We start from the raw sequence: 21,959 nt of genomic DNA on the forward strand, positions 1-21,959 counted from the left end.
GCTCATCTTTTGGGGAGCCGGGGACCCATTCCTCCCGAAGCTCTGCCTGCATCCTCCATCCCGCAGACGTCCTGGGCCACTGTCCAGAAGGAGAGGCCCATCTCATGGGTCCTGCCTGCTGTTGCTGGGGGCCTCCAGAGGCTGTGGGTTCACCCTCTGAGCCGCAGCACTGTCCCCACCCCCGCTGGGGGACCACCCCTGGGTAGGAGTCTCCCCCTACCTCCTTCTGGGCATCATGGATGAATGTAGCACCCCCAGGCCTGGGCCTTGATGGCCTAAGCCAGTCCCCAGCCCTCTGGGTACAGCCTCACCAAGCACTCACAACTTGTAGAACAAGGGTGGGCTTCCAGCAACAGGAACAAACATGGCAATGGCCGCTACTGCAGCCCACGCTTACAGCCCCGCACCAGGCCCTGCCCTTCGCATATCTGTGGTCGGAGGGGTTGCCTGGAGTCCAGCGCTGCCCACCGGGCCTCATCCCTGTGTGGTTGCCCCTGGGGTGACGCTGACCCACGGGTGACGGGCAGGGCAGGTCCCCCAGCTGCTCCTTGAGAGCTTTCTGTTGACTTTCCTGCTCACCTGGCTCAGTAATCTGCTGGTGCAAAGGCCACATCCGCTTCCTTGAGGCCTGCTCCCACCGCACTGCGTCACCCAGACCTGGCTCTGGTTCCAGCCTTGGCCTCCTGGGGGGTCACCCCTCCTGGGGGTCACCACTGAAGGCTGCGCTCCCCGCCATGGGAAGGCAGAGCATCAGGGGCTCTCTGTACGGTCACTGTGCTGAGGATACGTGGCCACGCCTGGGAGGACAGGCTCCTCTCTGGGGGAAGCGGGGACAGATTCTAGTCGTCCAGCTTCACTGCCCGGGGGGAGGTGGTGGTGTTGTGGCCGACTCCAGGCAGGGTCCCACCTCTTCCCACCCCCAGAGCTGGAGTGGTCGTTCTGGGCACTTCTGAACCCTCACACATCCCCTGCCCTAAGTGTGGGCCCTGCTGCCTTCATCCTGCCCCCTGGCTCCCCTGGGGGTTTAGGCCAGGTGGGCCCCAGGTAGCCTGTTTGCAAAGGGCCTTTTACGGTGAGGACTGAGGCCTTAGAGCCCCGACCATCCCTGGGGGGCTGTAGGCAGAACCCCAGGACCACCGGGTGGGGGCTCTTCTCTGAAGGACGGAGGCCATCGGGTTGTCCATTTCCCCCGCACCTGCAGGCTGCCACCTGGCTCCCTGCGCGGGCACAGAGGTGGGCGGCCCTCTGTGGGGCAGGGCCAGGCAGGGAGGGCCCAGGGCCAGGACCAGGACCATCAGGGCGGGCTGGTCAGCGGCGGGAGGGTCCCCAGCAGGTGTGATGCTTAGAGCGACTGATGATTCCCAGCCGTCACTGAGCGGAGGCCAGTGACCTGCCCAAGGTCAAGCAGAGCTCCCTCCAGTCCAGCCTGTGAGCCCCGCAAGCTGGAGGCTGACTCCACAGCACGCGCTGCTCACCTGTCACAGGGCCACGATGCGGAGACGGGCGGGGTCAGGGGACGGCGAGACGCCTTCAGACTGACCCCCGCACCCGGCTGCAGGGGCCCTGAGGCCGGCGCAGACCCCAGGATCTCCGGGTGGGCGAGGTCCACTCAAGCCACGCCCACGCGGCGGGTTCCGAGGGGGCGTGACCCGCTCGCTGAGCCACGCCCCCGCTCGGGCCTGCCCACGCCCCCGCGCGGGAGTGCGCATGCGCGGACTTCCCTCTGGGCGGCTGTGCGGGCGACGCGCGCCACCTGCTGGCCAACGTCTGCATCCCCCGTGCCCCCCGCCCCCGCGACCTTCCCTGGTTCGGTTTCGCTGACCAAGGCGCGCGCTCGCCTGGGATGCTGGGACGCGGTCGGGTGAGCTCCCTGCACGTCTGGCTGCGGGAGCGCCCAGAGGAAGCACTGCAGTGGGCAACGGCGAGGCGGCTCTGGGGGGCCCTGGCAGGGCCTGTGCGGGGCTCTGGGGTGGGAGGTGGCGCTCCGCTGGACCTGATCCGAGGGACCTGGTGGTCCCCAGTTCTCCGCGGCTGTGTCAGGCCCCCGCCCACTCCCGGCCCATCCCTGTGAACGTGCAGAAGGGCCAGCTGCCACCAAGATCACAGACCCCAGATACAGGAGGACTGTTCCACCCCCCTCGGCTGCTCATGAGCCTCCACGGTGATGTGCGGTTTCAGAGCTGACCCCCATTTGCCGCCAGGTCCCTGCAGCCCCCAGGGGGACAGCACCCCTTGCCCCTGCACCCCAGCCTAAGGTTCTGCCTAAGTCTGGGGGGACCATCCCCAGACCCCGCCCTTCCCAAGGCCACCCTCTGGCAGGAGGGTGCAGGTAGGGGCAGGAGGCAGCAGCCCTCACAGGGCCCTGAAGTGCCACAGTGTGCAATGGAGCCGCCCTCCACCACAGAAAAACTGTAAGCTTTTACTGAGTGCCAGCTGTATGCAGAGCGCGTTGAGGGTAGGAGGCCGGGGAGCAAAGAGTGGGCTGGCTTGGAGGGCCTGGGAGGACCTTGGAGGACCTGGAACCTTGGGAGGGCCCGGTTCCAGACCCCCCTTCCCACACATTCACCAGCATCGGGGCGCTAGGAGGGAGCTCTCCATGGCTGAGAGAACTCTCCAAGTTCACCATGGCTGCGCCAAGCCTCCTCTCCCCACCTCGTCCCCCCCTTACCCTAGCTGTTTGATGTCCCGCAGGCTGCCTGGGGGAGCTACTTGCAGGGGCTTGTCGGGGGGCTACTGGGTAGGTATGGACATTGCTTCCCCTCACCCCCCAGCCCATAGATGAGCCTGGAGGAAGTGATTTCCCAGTGATCTTACCTGTGGCTGGAGAGGTGGGCCCCAGTGTCTGCATCTCAGCGCCCCACCCCCCAGGGCAGAGCCAGGTGGGCGGCCTGGGCACCGGCCCATCAGCTGTAAGGGGTGCCTGGTGACCCCCGTGGTGGCTCTGGGCCTGAGGGCAGTGGGTCCCCCTGGTGGTCCCCTGGGCCCTGACTGGAGGGAGTGGTCAGCGGCTGTGGCCATGAGTCCCTGACCTGGGAAAGGGTGCAGGGACGAGGAGGCCCCCAGCTGCTCCTGGAGGCTCTGCTGCATGGGATGGGCGCCCTTGCTGTGTCCCAGGGCAGTATGCCCAGCCGCTGGGTGGCTGACGGTGGTCTTGGGCTCCTGATCCTAAGTACTCCCCCCAAGGCCCCTTGGTTCTGACACTCTAGTCCTCAGACCCAGCCCTGTGCCCAAGCTGGATGCCGACCCCACCCAGCCCTAACCTGCCTCTTAGAAGCCCCTGGGCCTCTGGGCTGAGCCTGTCCCCCTTCCTTAACAGGTTTAACACGAGGCTCAGGGGAGGCTGGCGGGTCCCCGTCGAGGCTGCACCCCGAGTGTGTGGCCCTGGGTCTGGTCGGGGCACACAGGGCAGAGGGCAGCCTGGGCCATGGGGGCACCTGTCCTCCACTTGCCCTGACCCCACCCCTGACTCTGAGTTGGGCCAGGGAGCAGCTGCCCGTGTCCTGCTCTCTGGGGAGCTCCCTCCTGGCCTGCACCCTCGAGGGGCCCCCAGAAGCTGCCTGAGGAGGAAGGGCGGGGGTGCTGGAACAGTGCCCCAACAGGACCTGGCCATAAACTGGGGTGGGGCGGGGCTGCGGTCTGGACTGCTGACCCTCCCTGCTGGACTTTCCCCCCAGCCTGGCCCCCAGCTGTCAGTCCTTCCCGGGAATGGGCACCTTTGTTTGTTCCTTGAGAGCTCAGGTGTCACTGACTGCCCGCCCAGGTCCCAGCGGGCTCCTCTGCGGGCCTGGGGAGGGACTGAGGTGGGGGGCTGGGCTCTCCAGGGGGGCCCGGGGCTGCAGTGAGGCCCACACCCAACAGTGGGGCACAGGCTTTGAGAGGCCACCAGTGGATAAAAGGCCGGGCCTGCGTGCGTCCACTCAGCCATCACCCAGCCCTGAGCTGGGAGTGTGGCTGGGGGTCAAGGAAGGTGGTGGTCTTTTGAGGCAGAAACAACCACTTTTGCTTAGTTTTGAAAGCAGGGAGGTTATAGGGTTTCCCCCAGCTCCTTGTTGGCTGCCCTGAGCAGTCGCACCCAGGTGTCAGCCTTCAGCAGGCTGTTGTAACAGTGTCCTCAGGAGGGTGCCCTGTCCCACTCCCAGCACGGCCCCTGAGACACTCCGGGGGGAGGCTGGAGCACTGAGCTACTTTCATAACAAGGCTGAGAAGTCGTTCGCCTTTTTCACGGGGCTCCCGTGGGCACAGATGGTGCAGAAGCCCCGGTGGGTGAAGCTGTTGGCTCCTTGGCAAGAATCCGGGCATGACCATGGCAGGACCCCCTCACACACACCCCCGGGAGGAAGCCTCTGAGCGAGCCTGGGGCTCCGGGGTGAGCCGGCAAACGCCCCTCACACAGCGGACTCCAGTCTGGGCCCTCAGAGAGAGCCCTCGGGTGCCAGCCTCCTGCAGCGCTCGCTCGGGCGACGGGCAAACCCCGACCCACGCTGGGCTGGCCGTGCTGTTCACACCTGGGGTCCTGGCAGGCGTTTGCCCCCAAACAAGAGAAACAGCAGACAGTCTTTGTTGCCATGGTAAATTCGAGCTTTCTACTGGAAATTAGAATTTTGGAACCTGCCAGCATCAGCGAGACAGCTCCCTGACATGAAGGCCCTTCTCCGAGCGTGTGATGCTGGTGTGAGTCCCACGTGGACATGGAAAGGGAGACTCTGAATCAGCATTTTCCAAACAATCGACGCGTGATGTTACAGAATCACGGGGGCCAGAGAGCTGTCCTTGGAGTGAGATGGACCAAGAGTCGCTGAGGCCCCAGTGAATGGCGCCCGGGGTGGGCTCCCCGTCCAGACAGCGGCCACCCAGAGAGACGCCCTGAGCTGGGGTTCCGTGTCGATCGGAGGAGAACGTCCTCGATGACCCGAGAAGGCCGCTCACCTGCTCCTGGTTTCTAGCTGCGAGACCAGGCGAGGCCAGGTTTTCTCTGCATGCTTCGACCAGGATGGTGTCCCCAACAGAGCGAAGGTGGACATGGGGATGAGGTCCAGCTGCTGCTGGGAAGCCCGACGTCAGGGAGATTCGTAAAGACATGTATTCATGCCACTCTTCTTACTGCATTTTTGTTTTGGAAAACATAAGGTTTTTTTCGTGAAAAGGTTATTTATGTTAGCATGTAGTATATTTAATTTTTAACTGAAATAACAAACATTTAAACTTATTCTCATTTTTGTTGCCTAACACGGCGAATACTGAGAGATATCACCCTCATAAGCCGAGGATCTGGGTGGAGGGGTCTTCAGGTGGGGCAGTCTGTCCGGTCGTCGGAGGGGGAGACTTCGTCCTCGTCCTGCTTGGGGACTCTGACTTTGAGGAGGGTGGGTGGAGGTGCTGCTGCCCAGGCGCCCCCACAGCAGACCTGCCCCTCTGCCCGCGCCCCAAGGGCCGCAGGTGGGGGCTGCTTCCCTGACCTGCTTTTATTTACTTATTTCATCAAATAAATTTTCTCTTAAAAAACTTTCTTATTGTTTTGGTAAAGTACACATAACCCAGAACTTCCAGGGGCACAGCTCGGGGCACTAGAACATTCACCTGGCTGTGTTACCGTTCCCACCGTCATCCCCAGAGCCTGTCCATCTTCCCGAACGGACTCGCCGTCCCCACTGGACCCCCACTCCCCTCCCCCACGGCCGCAGCCCCGTCCGCGTCCCTTGTCTGTGGATGCGACCCCTCCAGGGACCTCCTCTGGGGAAGTCAGGCAGCATCCGTCCTCCTGCGACTGGGTTGTTGCTCTGAGCGTCATGTCCTCAAGGGCCACCGACGCTCACAGTGTGTCGGGATGTCCCCTTCTGTGTGAGCATTGTCCGCGGACGGACGCTGGGCTCTTCCCCTCTTAGCTGTTGGGGCGATGCTGCTGTGAGCACGGAGTGCAGGCATCAGGGAGGCCCGCCTGCTGTCTCTGGGGACGTGCGGGAAGCGGGATTGCCCGCTCAGGCGGCGGGCGGTGGGGAATGTTTGGAGGCCCCTCCGTGCTGCTTCCCGCACGCTGCCCTGGGGTTTACACCCTCCAGCAGTGTGCGGTGGGGGTCCGGTTCCGTGCACTCCCCCCAGCGCGACTGTCCGGTTCTTGGACAGCAGGCAGCCCGGAGGCTGTGCCGTCCTGGCCTCTAGCTCGGGTCTGTTCTCAGCGGGCCCTGGGGCTTAGACACCCCTTTGCCGTGGGGCCAGCCCACCGCCCAGCTCCTGCCCTGCCCTCACAGTCCCCTCCTGCCCTGGGCAGCCCTTGGCCCTGGTGCCTGTCTGGTAAGAGGCCAGGGATGTTGTCAGGACGGGTGTCCTGGGGTCTCTGAACGCGGAGCCTCCCCTGCGGCCCCGGTGTCGTGTCTGGGGTCTCAGAACCGAGGCCGGGACAGCAGCTGGGGTCCAGGCCTGGGCCTCCCCGCCCTGCCAGCGGCGGGCACCGGATGTGGGCCTTGGGCTGACGTCTAGTCTTTACTGCGCTGAGTGCTTGCGTCAGGAGGTGCCCGTGGCCGGAAGCGGGCGTTTATGGCCCCGGGCGGGCCGGCCGGCAGCTCTGAGAGCTGTGATGTCACCGTGCCCAGGCCGGTGGGCGGGGAGGGCTGCAGGGACGCCAGGCGTCCGGCCCTCCCTGCCCGCGGGCTGCTCTCAGCTCAGAGCCCCGACCGCCTCCCTCCCCGCTCTGCCGTGAAGCTCCGGGCAGCTGTTCTGCCTGAATATGGTGGGGACAATTTGTACCTGGTTCTCTTTGCTGAATAGCGTTGACTTCTCTGAACCATCAGTGACCTGGGTACCCTGGCAGAGCCCCTGTAGAGGGGCCACGACCCTGCTCAGCCCCCAGCCCTGCCTCCAACCCCCCAGTTCCCACACCCACCTGAGTTCTCCTCGTGATGAGTGAGCAGCGATGCGGGCAGTGGGTGAAGAGAGGCTGCTCGTGGCCCACGGGCCCCCGCCAGCTGGAGGCCGTGAGGTTTCTCAGAACGGGTCACCCACCCTCCAGTCGAGGGGCTGTGGGCCAGGGTCTCACGCTGGCCAGGGGCAGCTGGAGGGCAGGGTGATGCAACCTGTTCTGGAGGCGTGAGGCTGGGGAGCCCTCGTGGGTCTGCTGAGGCTTCTAGGGTATTGGTGGGGGCCTGCTGGACCCCCTGCCCTGGCTGTAGTCTTAGCTTGTTTTGTGGACTCTGAAGCGCCCGTGTGGGTATTGTACGTGGCGCCCCCGATTCGAGTTTGCTGCACGCGTCCTCGCGGTTGGGAGGGACGCGTGCAGGAGGAGGGGCCCCCGAGCGCTGTGTGGGAGCGCGTGGCCGCATTGTCCTGGCCCTGGGGTAACGAGAACCCCCTCTTTCCTAGGGAGCCCTGCAGGGGAGGTCCACGCCCGACTGCAGCGGCAGAAGACGTGGCCGTGAAGGTGAGCTCTCTCCTTCCCTCTGGACTGACAGAGTGGGCTTTTCTATGCAAGCGAGGGCTCCCTCCCGCTCGTTCACGTCTCCGATGACGGGCATCGCTTTGGGCTCGACCTTGTTTTACCCCGGGGGTTACGGTCACAGACCACAGTTATGGCGTCGGTGGCTCAGCCGACTCGTCTCTGCCAGCGGGGCTGCGTCCTGCCGCCCTGCAGCCTCAGACAAACCTCCAGGCACTGGCCACCTCCTCACGTTCTGATGCCACAAACCAGGTCATCTCGACATTCTCACCCAGAAGCTCACCTGCAGGAGCCCCAGTTCCTTTAACTGTTTGCAGGCCCTCTAGGTGGACACGTTGGAGAGACACCAGCTGCGCACACACCTGCCGCCCACCATCTGTGTGCCCATCTGCCGCCTGCGTCCGTCGTCCGTCTGGCTGTTATTCTCTTTTCTATCTTCTATCCATTCAGGCCAGTTCAGTCACTCAGCCGCGTCCGAGTCTCTGTGACCCCATGGATGGCAGCACGCAAGGCTTCCCATCCATCACCAAATCGCAGAGCGTGCTCAAACTCATGTCCATCGAGTCGGTGATGCCATCCAACCACCTCATCCTCTGTCGTCCTCTTCTCCTCCCATCTTCAATCTTTCCCAGCATCAGGGTTTTTTTCCAATGAGTTGGCTCTTTGCATCAGGTGGCCAAAGTGTTGGAGTTTCAGCTTCAAAATCAGTCCTTCCAATGAATATTCAGGGTTGATTTCCTTTAGGATGGATTGGTTGGATCTCCTTGCAGTCCAAGGGGCTCTCAAGAGTCTTCTCCAACACCACAGTTCAAAAGCATCGATTCTTTGGTGCTCAGATTTCTTTATGGTCCAACTCTCACATCCATACATGACCACTGGAAAAACCATAGCTTTGACTAGACGGACCTTTGTTACAAAGCAATGTCTTTGCTTTTTCATGTGCTGGCTGGGTTGGTCACAGCTCTCCTTCCAGGAGCAGCGTCTTTTAATCTCATGGCTGCCTATCCACTCTCTACCACCTAGGCATCATCCACATCCCTGTGCATCTCTGTCCTGCGTGTTTATCTATCATCTATGAATCTATCATCTATCTTGTGCTTATGGTCTGAACCCACTGGGTCTAACGTGCTGTGTTGTGAGTGACAGCTAATTCACACTGTTGCTGGAACCTTGAAAACTGTGTTTCCAGGCTCCCAGGCAGCCGGCTCCCTGGAAAGTGCTTTTGGTTGAGGGGAAAGGAGAAGCCATGCCGTCACCATCACCCAGCGTGGCCCTTGGGCAGGCGGTTCCACCACCGGTTGTGCCCCCCCAGGAGGCCCTCCTCTCTGCCCCCCCAGCCCTGCGGCCCCCAGGGCCTCCTGGCCTCACAGCTTCCAGCTCTGCGTAACTGGCTCTGTTTGAATTACTGTCTGTGGTTTCCTATTTTTGACGGGACAGTAATCGGTATCGGATGGGTTTCTGAGGCCAGTCCTGGGTCCAAAGGCAGGAAAGAGACGAGGGCAGGCGGGGCCTAGAGACAAAGCTGCGGGCGGGGTGGGGATGTTAGGAAGGCAGTTTTCGGGGGACCCGTGTTGGCACGAAGCAGCCACAATAGGAAAGAGGACAGAAAGGTCAAGGCCTCGAGTCCACCATCAGAAATCACACAAGAGCAGGAGCAGCTTAAACCCGAAGGAAAGGGAGAGAGGGAGACCAGCAATAACATGAAGCAGAGAACAGAATCCTGGAGGGAAAAGCAAGGAACCCGAAAGCTGGGACTCTGAGAAAATCAGTGAAACTGATAAACCGCTAGCCACACTGATAGCAAAAAAGACTTAAATTACCAGTCTTAGGGGTGAGAGCGGTGATATCCCCACAGATTCTACAGATATTAAAGGGGTAATAAGGGAATGTTGTGAACAATTTTCTGCCAGTAAATATAGCAACTTGAGTGAAAAGGACATTCCTTGAAAGACACAATTCACTCAAGAAGAACAGGACTTCAGGGCCTGTTCAGTGGTCAGGAGTCTATGCTTCCTCTGCAAGGGTTCCTTGTTTTTTCCTCTAGGACTCTGTTCTCTGCTTCATCTTACTAATGATCTTCCTTCCTTCCCTTTAGTTTTGGCAAAAAAAAAAAAAAAAGAATAGCCACATATATTAAAGAACTAGAAAACAAAACCAAACCAAAAACCTCCCCGCAGAGAAGGCTCCAGGCCCAGATGACTTCAGTGGTGAATTCCATCAAGTGTTTAAGAAAGAAATAATACCAACTGTTCAGACTCTTCCAGAAAGACTGAAAAGAAAGGGATGCTTTCAGCTCTTTCTATTAGGCTAGTGTCACCCCGTGGTGTGGAGAGGACTCCTGAGAGGCCCTGGACTGCAGGGAGACCCAACCAGTCCATTCTAAGGGAGATAGGTCCTGGGTGTTCACTGGAAGGACTGATGCTGAAGCTGAAACTCCAATACTTTGGCCACCTCATGCGACGAGTTGACTCACTGGAAAAGACCCTGATGCTGGGAAAGGTTGGGGGCGGGAGGAGAAGGGGACGACAGAGAATGAGATGTCTGGATGGCATCACCGACTCTGTGGACATGAGTTTGAGCGAACTCCGGGAGTTGGTGATAGACAGGGAGGCCTGGCGTGCTGTGATTCATGGGGTTGCGGAGAGTCGGTCACGACTGAGCGACTGAACTGAACTGAACTGAACCCTGATGCCAAAATCACACAAAGACACCCCCAAGTGGGGAGAAAACCTGTAGACCCACCTCCCTCGTGAACATAGATGCAAAAAGTCTAAAGAAAAGTTTAGCAAACTGAATCCAGAAACAAATGAAAATCATGACTAAATTTTTTTTTCCTCTGGAATACAGGATAGGTTTGACATTCATGAGTCAATATAATTCACAGTATTACCAGACTAAAGAGGAAAAACTATAGAATCATCTCAATAGATGCAGAAAAAGACATGTAACAAATTTCAACATCCCTTCTTGATAAGATCTGTCAGCAAACTAAAAATAGAAGAGAACTTCCTCAACCTGGTAAAGGGCATCTACTAAAAGCCTGCAGCTGGCGTCACACTTACAGCCTGAACGCTCTTCTCTGGAATCGGAAACAAGACCAGGATACCTGTTCTTACCACTTCTAATCAACACCGTGCTGGAAGTCATTGCCAGTGCAACCAGGAACAGAGAGAAAAATAATTAGACTAGAAAGGAAGAAGTAAAACTGCCTTCATTCACAGGGAACGTGATCTTCTATGTAGAGAACCTGGACTATAACAAAACAGCTGCTATACTTAGTGGGTGAGTTTATCAAGGTTGTTGGTACTACAAGATCAGTATACAAAAATCAATTATATTTTTATATGCTAGGGACAATCAGAGATTGGCATAAAAAGACCATTTACAACAGCATAAAAAACATGAAATACTCAGACAAAAATCTGACAAAAGAAATGAAAGACCTGTATACTGAAAACCATAAAACACTGCTGAGAGAAATCAAAGGTCTAAATAAGCGGAGAGATATACCTTGTTCATGGGTTGGAGGACTCAGTATTGCTAAGATTTAATTCTTCCAATAAATCTTATTGGTCCAGATATTCAATGCAATCCCAGTCAAAATACTATCAGGATTTTTCTTGATAGAAATCAATAGATTCTAAAATTCAGATGGAAACGCAGAGGACAGAGAGTAGACAAACAAAAGAAAACAAAACCCACAACTTTGGAAAAGAAAAACAAAATTGGAGCATGGACATTAGGTGACATTACAGTTCTTACAAAGCTCCAGTGATCAGAGCAGTGTGGTATCAGCATAAAGATGGACAAATAGATCCGTGTTACAGAAGAGAGTCCAGACATAAACACACACATATATGAAGAACTAGCTCTTTACAGGAACAACGCAAGGAGGCAAGGGCGGCCTTGTCCAGAAGGAGCTGGAACAGCTGGGTTAAGAAAGGAAAGGAAATTTTGGTTCACGCCTCACACTGTATTAAAAAATAATCTCAACTCATCATGAAAAACCTAAAGGTATAGGGCTTCCCTGGGGGTCCAGCAGTAAAGAATCTGCCTGCCAATGCAAGGGATGTGGGTTCGAGCCCTGTGCCAGGAAGATCCAGATAAGCCCACGCCACAACTACTGACCTCACGCGCTGGGGCTCACGCTCTACAAAGAGAACCCGCCGCCGCAGTGAAGAGTAGCTCCCACCTGCTGCAGCTAGAGAAAGCCTGCGTGACAACACAGACCCAGCGCCAACAGTGAAAAAGGAGAGAGCAAACGACCCCCGAAAACCTAAAGGGGTAATGCTTCTAGAGGAGAACTCAGGAGGAAACATTCCTGACCTTGGGTGGGGACAAAGCTTCCTTGCCAAGTCACTTTTGTCGTGTCTGACTCTGTGCGACCCCATGGCCTGCAGCTCACCAGGCTGCTCTGTCCGTGGGACTCACCAGGCGAGAATCCTGGAGCGGGTGGCCGTGCCTGTACTTTGTCATCCCAAGGCTCCATCCATAAAAGAGTAAGTGGATGAGCTGGACCTCATCAGAATGAAAACCTCCCCCTCTTCCAAAGACACTGTTATGACACTGAGCAAAACAAGCCACAGAGGGGAAGAAAAATCTTTGCAAAGGGTAACTCTGGTACTGGACTGGTATCTTGAATAGATAAACCAGGCTTGGAGCTGAATAAAAAAAAATCCACCCAAGTAACCCAATAAATTGGTAAAAGATCTGAGCAGACAGTTCACCAGAGAAGACAGGTAGGTGACAGATAACCTTTCTGACACGGAAAGGTTCTCAGCTTCGGTAGTGATTAGAAATGCAACTCAGACCAGGGTGAGGTATCACCGGGCACCTATCAGAACCAGTGTGGCTGGGGCGGGGTGCGGGGGGAGTCGGGGCTCACCCGCCGCCGGGGGGTGTGATGCGCGATCCCTTTGGAGAACAGCCTGCTGTTTCAGGACATGCACCTGCTGTGTGGCCCAGACCCCCAGGTGCACAGGTCCGGCACAAGCTCCTGGCGGCGCGGTCTGTGATGCTGTCAAACTGGAAGCAGCCCAAGGCCATCAGCAGCAGAAGAAATGAATGCTTCTATGTGTGCTCAGCCGCTCAGTCGTGTCCGACTCTTTGCGACCCTATGGACGGGAGCAGGCCAGGCTCTTCTGCCCATGGGATTTTCCAGGCAAGAATACTGGAGTGGGGTGCCATTTCCTCCTCCAGGGGACCGTCCCGACCTGGGGACAGAATCTCTCGCCTCTCCTGCATCAGAGGCAGATTCTTTACCGCTTGTGCGACCTGAGATGCCCCGGACACACTTTTATTTCCACTCAGTCATAAAAAGGAATGAACGGTGCATGCAAGTGACATTGTGGATGGATCTCAAAATAATTATGCTGATTCTGCGAGAAGCCAGCAGCAATATTGGCAGCAGAGGAAGGAGCCGGAGGCCAGGATCCAGAAAATCAGAAGGACCAGTCGTGGGGGACTTCCCTGGCGGTCCAGTGGTCAAGATGCTGCACTTCCACTGCAGGGCACGTGGGTGCCACCCCTGGTCCAGGGACTGAGACTCTGCATGCTGAACGGCGCGGCCAAAGGTAGGAAAACAAAACAAAAGCCGTTGACGACCCCTGAGAAACTGGCCACCTGCGTCCAGAAGCCGATCCTCCCGCAGCAAGCTCTCTCTTCCCCGCCAACGTGTGCGAGGAATACAAATGGACTACCTCCATTGGGAAATTAGTTCAAAGTTTAGACACAAGTTCAGAAGGGTTCTCAGAATTAATGATGGCCGAAAGGTACGGATACACCCAGAAAATCGGCAGGTTCCATGATTTGGGAGTGGTGCTTCCCGAGGGTGACTGCTTCTATAATCTTTCCAAAATAGAAGTCTCTCTTTTGGGGGAGAAACTATCCTGAGTGAAAGAAACCAACCCAACAAAGAGTACCAGTGTATGCGGCTGTTTGCATAGGATTCCAGAAAACACAAACTAACCCAAGGGGCCAGGAAGCGGACCAGGGCAAGGGTGGGAGAGCTCCTGGACGGCAGCTGCACACACATTCACCGTTTTGATTCAGGTGGCGATGGTTTCAGGTGTGTATTATGTCAAATCTGCTCAGATCCACGGTTAAACACATGTTGTTTATTGTGTATCAATTACACTTCCGTCAGACTCAAAACATATTTCAGATTAGCACTGTTAGACAAAACTCTAAGTTTTCCAGACCAGTGAATCATGTTTTCCTTCTAGCAACAGAAAATCACAGCCAGTATAATGGCTGCACGGCAGAGAGGCCGTCAAGACCGAGTGATGGAGCGCAGCGTGGCCCGCGGCATGACATTCGAGAATTATTTTAGCAATTAGAGATTTAGGATTCGTCATAAAAATATATTCAAGCCAAAACTATGGTGACGGTGAAAAAGATCATTGGTTGCAGGGGTTTGGTGGGGAGGGTCGAAGTGGTGGAGAAGGGGGCTTCGGTTGCACTGGGGCGCGTGACACTGTGTTTGTTGAAACTCAGAACGCTGCAGCTCAAAGAGTGAGCCTCAGGATGTGCAAAGCACAAGAGTTAGCGCGGAGGCTGGGGGACCCCAGGATGGCGTGCAGACGTGTGAGAAAGCAATCGGACTGCGCTGTAAGCGCACGAGGCGCCCCACCGGGGGTGGAACAGAGGGGCTGTGTTCCAGGGCACCACTCCAGGAAGGAAGGGGAAGCAACGCCGCTCCTGGGGCTGTGAGCATGCAGGCATCGGGTTTTCTAGTCAACCCTCTGTGAAGAATGGCCACACCGCTGCCAAGTGGTGGATGGTGTGGGCTGAGGCCTCAGGCTGGGCAAGTGCAGGGGCTCTGCACGCACTCTGACCATTGGTCTCCTTGTGTCCAGAATGAAGTAGCTCGAGCGCCCGCCTCTCACGGTTGTGGAGGGCGTTAATGAGGTGGGCTGACTGAGTTCCTGGCCACTGCCCACACACACCGTGTCCCTGCGAGGTGTTAGCCCTGTGGAGCTGCTACAGAAGGCGCACCCCATGCCTCCTAGAGACTGTTTGTCCATCCACCCATCCATCCACCAGACACCCATCCACCCATCCATCCACCAGACATCCATCCATCCATCCATCCACCCAGACACCCATCCATCCACCAGATATCCATCCATCCATCCATCCACCCATCCACCCATCCATCCACCAGACATCCATCCATCCATCCATCCACCCAGACACCCATCCACCCATCCATCCACCCAGACACCCATCCACCCATCCACCCACCAGATATCCATCCATCCATCCATCCACCCATCCACCCATCCATCCACCAGACACCCATCCACCCATCCATCCACCAGACATCCATCCATCCATCCATCCACCAGACACCCATCCACCCATCCATCCACCCAGACACCCATCCACCCATCCACCCAGACACCCATCCACCCATCCATCCACCAGACATCCATCCATCCATCCATCCACCCAGACACCCATCCATCCACCAGATATCCATCCATCCATCCATCCACCCATCCACCCATCCATCCACCAGACACCCATCCACCCATCCATCCACCAGACACCCATCCACCCATCCATCCACCAGACATCCATCCATCCATCCATCCACCCAGACACCCATCCACCCATCCATCCACCCAGACACCCATCCACCCATCCACCCACCAGATATCCATCCATCCATCCATCCACCAGACACCCATCCACCCATCCATCCACCAGACATCCATCCATCCATCCATCCACCAGACACCCATCCACCCATCCATCCACCAGACATCCATCCATCCATCCATCCACCCAGACACCCATCCACCCATCCATCCACCCAGACACCCATCCACCCATCCATCCACCAGATATCCATCCATCCATCCATCCACCCATCCACCCATCCATCCACCAGACATCCATCCATCCATCCATCTACCGAGACACCCATCCACCCATCCATCCACCAGATATCCATCCATCCATCCATCCACCCATCCACCCATCCATCCACCAGACATCCATCCACCCATCCATCCACCAGATATCCATCCATCCATCCATCCACCCAGACACCCATCCACCCATCCATCCATCAGACATCCATCCATCCATCCATCTACCCAGACACCCATCCACCCATCCATCCACCAGATATCCATCCATCCATCCATCCACCCATCCACCCATCCATCCACCAGACATCCATCCATCCATCCATCTACCCAGACACCCATCCACCCATCCATCCACCAGATATCCATCCATCCACCCAGACACCCATCCATCCATCCATCTACCTACCCATCCACCCACCCAGCCTCCCACCCACCCACCCAGCCACCTGCCCGCCTGCCCATCCTCCCATCCACCCACCCACCCACCGATCCACCCACCCATCTACCCATCCATCCATCCACCCACCCACCCAGAAAAGAAGCTTGTAAGTGTCCACTGTGACTCTCGTCGTGGAGGAGCCCACAGAGGCTGCTGCCCTCGAGCGCTCACAGTCCGAAGGCAGCAGTGGTCCCACAGTGCCGTCAGGGCGGTGAGGACGATGCTCAGGGTAAACAGCAGGTCTCAAGGTGGAGACTGCGTGAACTGGTCTCTTGACTGCAGTGGCCCTTTACCCCCAGGGAGGCCATGCCTGTGCCCGCCTGCTCCGCAGAACCCGGGTGAGGAGCCCAGCCCACTGACCCGGCTCTGCCCCTCTCACACCTGAACAAACACCTGTGTGTGCGAACCCGCCCACCCTTCACACGGTGCAGGGCGGGGGCGGCAGGGCTGGAGAGGTAACGTCCTCTCATAAACCCTCGCAGGCCCGGGGGGTGTCGTGGGGCCTGCGCCTGTGCAACCCTTGGGAGGTGTCACCAGACCTGAGACTCCCCTTCCGACGTCTCGGGGAGGACTCGGGGAGGACTCGGGGAGGGGGTGGGCACAGCTGATGCTTTGTCAGCCCCTCACCGAGTCTTCAGACACTTAACTACCAGGGACTCTGAGCCTGGCTGGGGCTGTGGTCTCCCTTGGGTGTTCAGAGGGCTTCCCTGGGTGCACCCTCCTACTGCCCACGGAGGCCGGACCAGAACCCAGGGCCCAGGGTGGGGCCCAGGGTCTGAGCAGGGTCCACACATACGGAGCCCCTGGCCTCCCCTCCCCTCCCCCCTTCCCCTCTCCCTCCCCTCCCCTCCCCCCTTCCCCTCTTCCCTCCCTTCCTGATGAGTCAGGGTATGTGGACCTGACTCATCCGTCTTGGGCTGCGTTTCGTGACGTCTCTGGGCCCCTCCCTTGGTCAGTGGTGACCTGTGTGGTCCTTGGGAACAGTGTCTTGTCAGGGTAAACACTGCTCGGTGTGGGCCCTGGCAGGAAGGAGGGCTGTGACTGCACAGGCTGCTGGCGTGTCTGTGCCCTGCAGGGGTCCACCCGGCAGGCAGGCACTCAGGCCCCCCGCAGCCCCGGCTGGGCAGAGCGCTGTCCTGGTGGCCTGGGGTGTCACAGCTTCATCAGAGAGGGGCACCGGGCAGCTTGCTCAGTCTCCCAGCAAGGAGTTGGGGTCCTGCTGGGGTGGGGACAGGGCTCCAGCCACACCGAGGGAGCATCAGGGTTTGCAGGGCCTCTTCCCGTGTCCCCAAGAGTTAGTGTGATGGACAGGTGGATATATCCAAGCACCTGGGGGTCCATAGCCCTGCTCAGGGGCTGGAGCCCTCCCCACACCCACCCCAGTCTGGGGGGCTGACGCCACTGCTCGTGGGCCCGCCTGACAACCTGTGACTGTGCCCAGAGGGGTGGGGGCCGGACACGGGGGCCTCGGGCGGCCTGCTGCCCACCCAGAGGGTCCACAGGGCTGACCTTCTCAGACGCAAGGGGGACCCCACCTCCTCAGTCCCAGAGGCTCTGCTGGGCACCCTGTGTCTGACCAGGAATCCCCGACCCCACCAGGGCAGGGGGAGCCTGGTGGGGAAAATGACCGCCCCTGGGGCCTGCGGCGGGCCAGTCCTGGGGTTTTCCCAGGGCTCGGTGCCAGCCGTGCCAGCCCCACGAGGAAGCAGCACAGCTGGCCTGCTGGCCCTGCTGCTCTGGTTTCCTAATCCCTGGGCCTCCTGCTTCCAGCCCTGCGCTGTTTGGGTCTCGGGGGCCTGCGGGGAGGTGTGTCCCCAGGCCTGGGGCGGGCCGGATGAGGGGCTTCACCCCCAGGAGGGCTGGGTCTGGGGACTGTGGCTCCCAGTCACCCTCTCAGACCCTGGGGTGCCTGTCCCTTGATGTCCTGGCCCTGCAGGGGCCCCGGGAGTGGTCACCTGTGCTGGGGGGAGCTCAAGGCCCTGGGCGCTGCTGTGGGAGGGTTGGCTGTCGTGAGAGGAAGGCCTGGGAGGGGCCTCTGCAGCGGTGCCGGATGCAGGGGGTCCCACGGCCCCCCCGGGGCGGCCCTCTCGTCCAGAGTAACTGCTGAGATGAGCCCCTCCTGCTCACCCTGAAACCAGGGACCATGAGGCTGGAGCCTGCAGCTTCCCCGCATCCGAGCGGTTGTCCACGCTCGTGTGGGCCGGAGTCAAAAGTCGAATCCAGGATGCACGTCTATTTTCAGGACGGGTGGACTGCCTGGAGCGGAGGCCCGACCTCGGTTTATCCACCAGTAATGGGGGCTGCCCAGAGGCTGCTAAAATTTGGGGCTGGCTCAGCTCAAGCACCCCTTTCCGGAGGCGTTTCCAGATGCACTGGGCTCATCTTGGAGGGTCTGGGATGTGCCCAAGGCCACAGCTCCTCTCGGGGGCAGGACCCTCTCCTGCGGGAGGCCTGGCCTGGGAGCATCTGTGGGCCGCCCACCCGCCCTGGTCCTCCCCACCGTCCCGGGAGGTGGCAGGGCCAGGCCTGTGCTGGGCTGAGAGCCGCCTCCATGCTGGGACCTGGCCCCTTCCCCTTGGGGATGGCCACTCTCGGCCTGGGGCCAGGTGCCCTGTGTCCCAGAGGACGCTGGGCTCCCCAAGTTCCAATTACATGTAATTCCAGAGGCGGGCTGGGCTGGGGGAGGGGAAGGGATTAGTGAGTAGGCTGGAGCTGGGCCCTCACGGAGCTCGCAGGCTCCAGGAAGGAGCTGTGCTAAAGTAGGGGATCCCTGGGCCCCCAGGAGCCCATGCCTGCCCTGCCTCGGGCAACAGGGTTTGGGGAGGGCAGGGCCCCTTGGGGGGTGGCTGTGGCCCAGATGACCTCTGGCAGGCCCCCAGGTGGGAGGGGGAGCCTGCCCCACAGAGTGGGCTGTCCGGGCCCCTGGGGATGACCTCGCCGTGCCTGGGGTTCTGGACAGGTGAGGTGGGGAGGCAGGGAGCACCCTGCCTGCTGGGATGAGCTTCCGGCAGGACCCCTGGCCCCAGGCTGGTCCAGCAGCGGGAGGGATGGAGGTCCGCCTTGGGTGTGTGCTGGAATCGGGTAGATGGTGCCGCATCCCAGGCACGGCCGGCTCTACCGGAGCAATAAAAGATAAACCCCAGATAACCTGAGTCAATATTTCCCCAGCAGGCCCTTGGAGCCCCCACAGCTGTTTTCCTGATGACCCAGGGGGTGCCCCACCCGCCCTGCGCCCTCCCAGCCTCCCCGCCCTCTGGCGGCTCTGTGGGGCATATAAGGCCTGGCCCCTGCCCCAGGCGCTCTGCCCTGCCGTCCCTCTGGCCACCATGGGGCTGCTGCTGGCCCTCCTGGCGGCCCTCTGCCTGGCTCTGACCTGGGCTGGGGGCACGGAGCTCCAGAGAGGTGAGAGGGCTGCGGGTGGCCCAGAGCAGACAGTCCTGCCTGGAGGAGAGGGGGTCTTCCTCTGCCCAGGCTTTGGGGTGGGCGACCTGGCCTGGCATTGTGGCCCCACCCCTGCTGACTCTGGGAGCAGGGAGGGAAGGGGGAAGGAAGGGGGAGTCCCTTTGAAGGTGATGGTCTGGCCAGCATGTCTGGGGGCAGTCCTAGGTGGACGCACTGGGCTGGGCAGCTGCCTGTGGGTCTGAGGGGGGCAGGGGCCCACCAGGAGAGGCCTGGCCCCCAGTCCTGGGTGTCAGGGGCCCTTGGAGGGTCAAGACCAAGATGGTCCCCTCTGTAGAGCCGGCTGTTTGCGCCTCTGCTCAGGGGCGGCTTCAGCCAGAGAAGCCTGTGTGAGTGCAGGATGGGGTGCTCTCCATCCAGCAGAGCGGATGGGGTGAACCTGGGGGCCCCTGTGAGGGGTCTGGCACCGCCCCTTTGTGAGAGTGGGCTGGCTGGAGCCAGGGGAGGGGGTGCCGGCTGGGCATCAGTGGCAACGACCAGGGTCGGGCAGGGGCCAGGCCGTGGCTGCCGCCCCCGCAGGGTACGCGTGTGAGGGCGTGGCAGCTGCAGATGCCCTTGCGGGGGCCCGAGACCACGCGGGCAGGTGACCAGGGGCCGGCGGAGGTCCCTACAGGGCGACCTCCCGGGGCCGGGGCCGAGACCCTGACGGCTCTGAGCTGCTGGCGGGCGTCCCCGGAGCGGACGGTCCTTGAGGGCGGCAGCCAGGCCACTCATGCCTCCCCCCGCGGCCCCCAGAAGGCAGGACCCGGAACCACGGCCACAGCGTGTGCAGCACGTGGGGCGACTTCCACTACCGGACCTTCGACGGCGCCGCCTTCCGCTTTCCCGGGCTCTGCGACTACAACTTCGCCTCCGACTGCCACAGCGCCTACAAGGAGTTTGCCGTGCACCTGAAGCGCGGCCCCAGCAGCAGCGGGGCCCCATCCCAGGTCGAGTACATCCTGCTGACCGTCAAGGACACCACCATCTACCTCACCCGCCAGCTCGCCGTGCTGAACGGGGCCATGTGAGTGGTCGCCCATCCCTCCCGCGTCCTGGTGATGGGGCGCGGCCCCTGCCCCCAGCCTGCCCCCTCCCCCGGCCCGCATCTATTCTGGCCAATGGCTCAGAAGCAGAGTTGGGTCTGAGTCTGGGTCATGGTTTCGTTCAGCAAACACTGATGAGGCCCCGGCAGGAGCTCCCAGGCATGTGGGGCTGGGGAGGGGGCTCGAGGGATTTATTTATCCCGTGTGTCCCTGCCAGCCCTTCTGCTGGGAGCCCACTGGGCTCTTGGCTCGGCTGGCCTAGCGGCCTGGCGGGCTAGGGTTACATGGGCCCACAGGAGGCCGTTCCTTCCACATGTTGTCCAGCATTGTCTGGGGAACAATGGGGCTCTGAGCGCACTCCCGCCCAGCGGGTCCCCACCTGCAGGCTTTGCCCTTTCCCTGCTGCTTGGGGTTTAGTTTCCCACAGCCCTGGGCTCAGCGTGGGGGTGGGCACAGGGCCCCTGGGGTGGCGGTGCAGGGTGGGCACAGGGCCCTGGAGGCGGTGTGGGGTGGGCACAGGGCCTGCCCTGGGAGGCTGGGTGAGGCTTTCCCAGTTGGCCCGCCCTCCTCCCAGGGCTCCTGGGGGTTCCTACCCAGAATGGAGCCTGCGGTGGGGGTGTGGAGAGGGCCCTGGGCAGGCGCGTGTGGCCCCCGCCCGGCCAGGCAGGTGGGCAGGGGCTCAGTCACTGCTCGAGTGTCCCCAAGGGCGGCCACCCCAGCCACGCCCACAACCTTGGCCCCTCTGCCGGGGGGAGCTGCATGGGCCAGCGTGACTCCCGCGCCCACCCCCAGGGTCCGCACGCCCCACTACAGCCCGGGGCTGCTCATCGAGAAGACTGACGCCTACACCAAGGTCTACTCCCGTGCGGGACTCGCGCTCGTGTGGAACCGGGAGGACTCGGTTATGGTTTGTCGCGGGGGGAGGGCCGGGGTCCGGGGGGGGGGGCCGGGGGCGCCACGTGAACTCGGGCAGGGGGCCACCCTGTGAGGATCCCTCTGGGCCCTCAGGGCTGCCAGAACCGCCCCTGGGTCTCCCAGCACAGCTGACCAGGCTCTGAGCCCCACTTGGCTGCAGAGGGGGCAACCCCGTGGCCTGCTCACCTGCCGCCTCCCCCGGCAGCTCGAGCTGGACAGTAAGTTCCGGAACCACACGTGCGGCCTCTGCGGGGACTACAACGGCCTGCAGACCTACTCGGAGTTCCTCTCGGAGGGTGAGCGCCTCCTAGGGGACCTCAGCGGGCGGGTGCGGGCGGCCCCCCGCGCCCTCCAGCCCTGCTGAAGGCCGTGACCCCCTCAGGTGTGCCCTTCAGCCCCGTTGAGTTTGGGAACATGCAGAAGGTGAAGAAGCCCGAGGCGGTGTGCGAGGACCCCGAGGAGACGGTGGTCCCCGAGTCCTGTTCCGAGCACGTGAGTCCCGGGCGGCGGCGGCGGCGGGCGGGGCGGCAGGGGGCTGAGCGCGCGCCCACGCCCACCTCCTGCCTCGCCCGCGCAGCGCGCCGAGTGCCAGCGGCTGCTGACGGCCGCAGCCTTCGCGGGCTGCCAGGGCCTGGTGCCCGTGGAGCCGTACGTGCAGGCCTGCACGCAGGACCGCTGCCGGTGCCCGCACAACGCCTCCTGCGTCTGCAGCACCGTCGCGGAGTTCTCCCGCCAGTGCTCCCACGCCGGCGGGCGGCCGCAGAACTGGAGGACCGACGCGTTCTGCCGTAAGCGGCGCGCGGGGACGGCGGCGG

At 60.6% G+C, this 21,959-nt stretch overlaps 1 protein-coding gene across 1 annotated transcript in view; it reads left to right on the forward strand.

Moving 5' to 3' along the window:
• Window positions 1-19,071: 19,071 nt before the first annotated feature.
• Window positions 19,072-21,959, forward strand: part of MUC2 (mucin 2, oligomeric mucus/gel-forming) — a 29,451-nt gene continuing 26,563 nt past the window's right edge. The window contains 7 exon segments of the mRNA XM_088832036.1: window positions 19,072-19,224; window positions 19,544-19,568; window positions 19,940-20,210; window positions 21,022-21,136; window positions 21,350-21,440; window positions 21,527-21,636; window positions 21,722-21,932. Of these exon segments, the coding sequence (XP_088688162.1) occupies window positions 19,072-19,224; window positions 19,544-19,568; window positions 19,940-20,210; window positions 21,022-21,136; window positions 21,350-21,440; window positions 21,527-21,636; window positions 21,722-21,932 (976 nt within the window).

This window comes from Moschus berezovskii, chromosome 25, assembly GCF_049115385.1.
Source record: "Moschus berezovskii isolate FMDL1 chromosome 25, NW_MosBer_1.0, whole genome shotgun sequence".
Lineage (NCBI taxonomy): Eukaryota > Metazoa > Chordata > Mammalia > Artiodactyla > Moschidae > Moschus > Moschus berezovskii.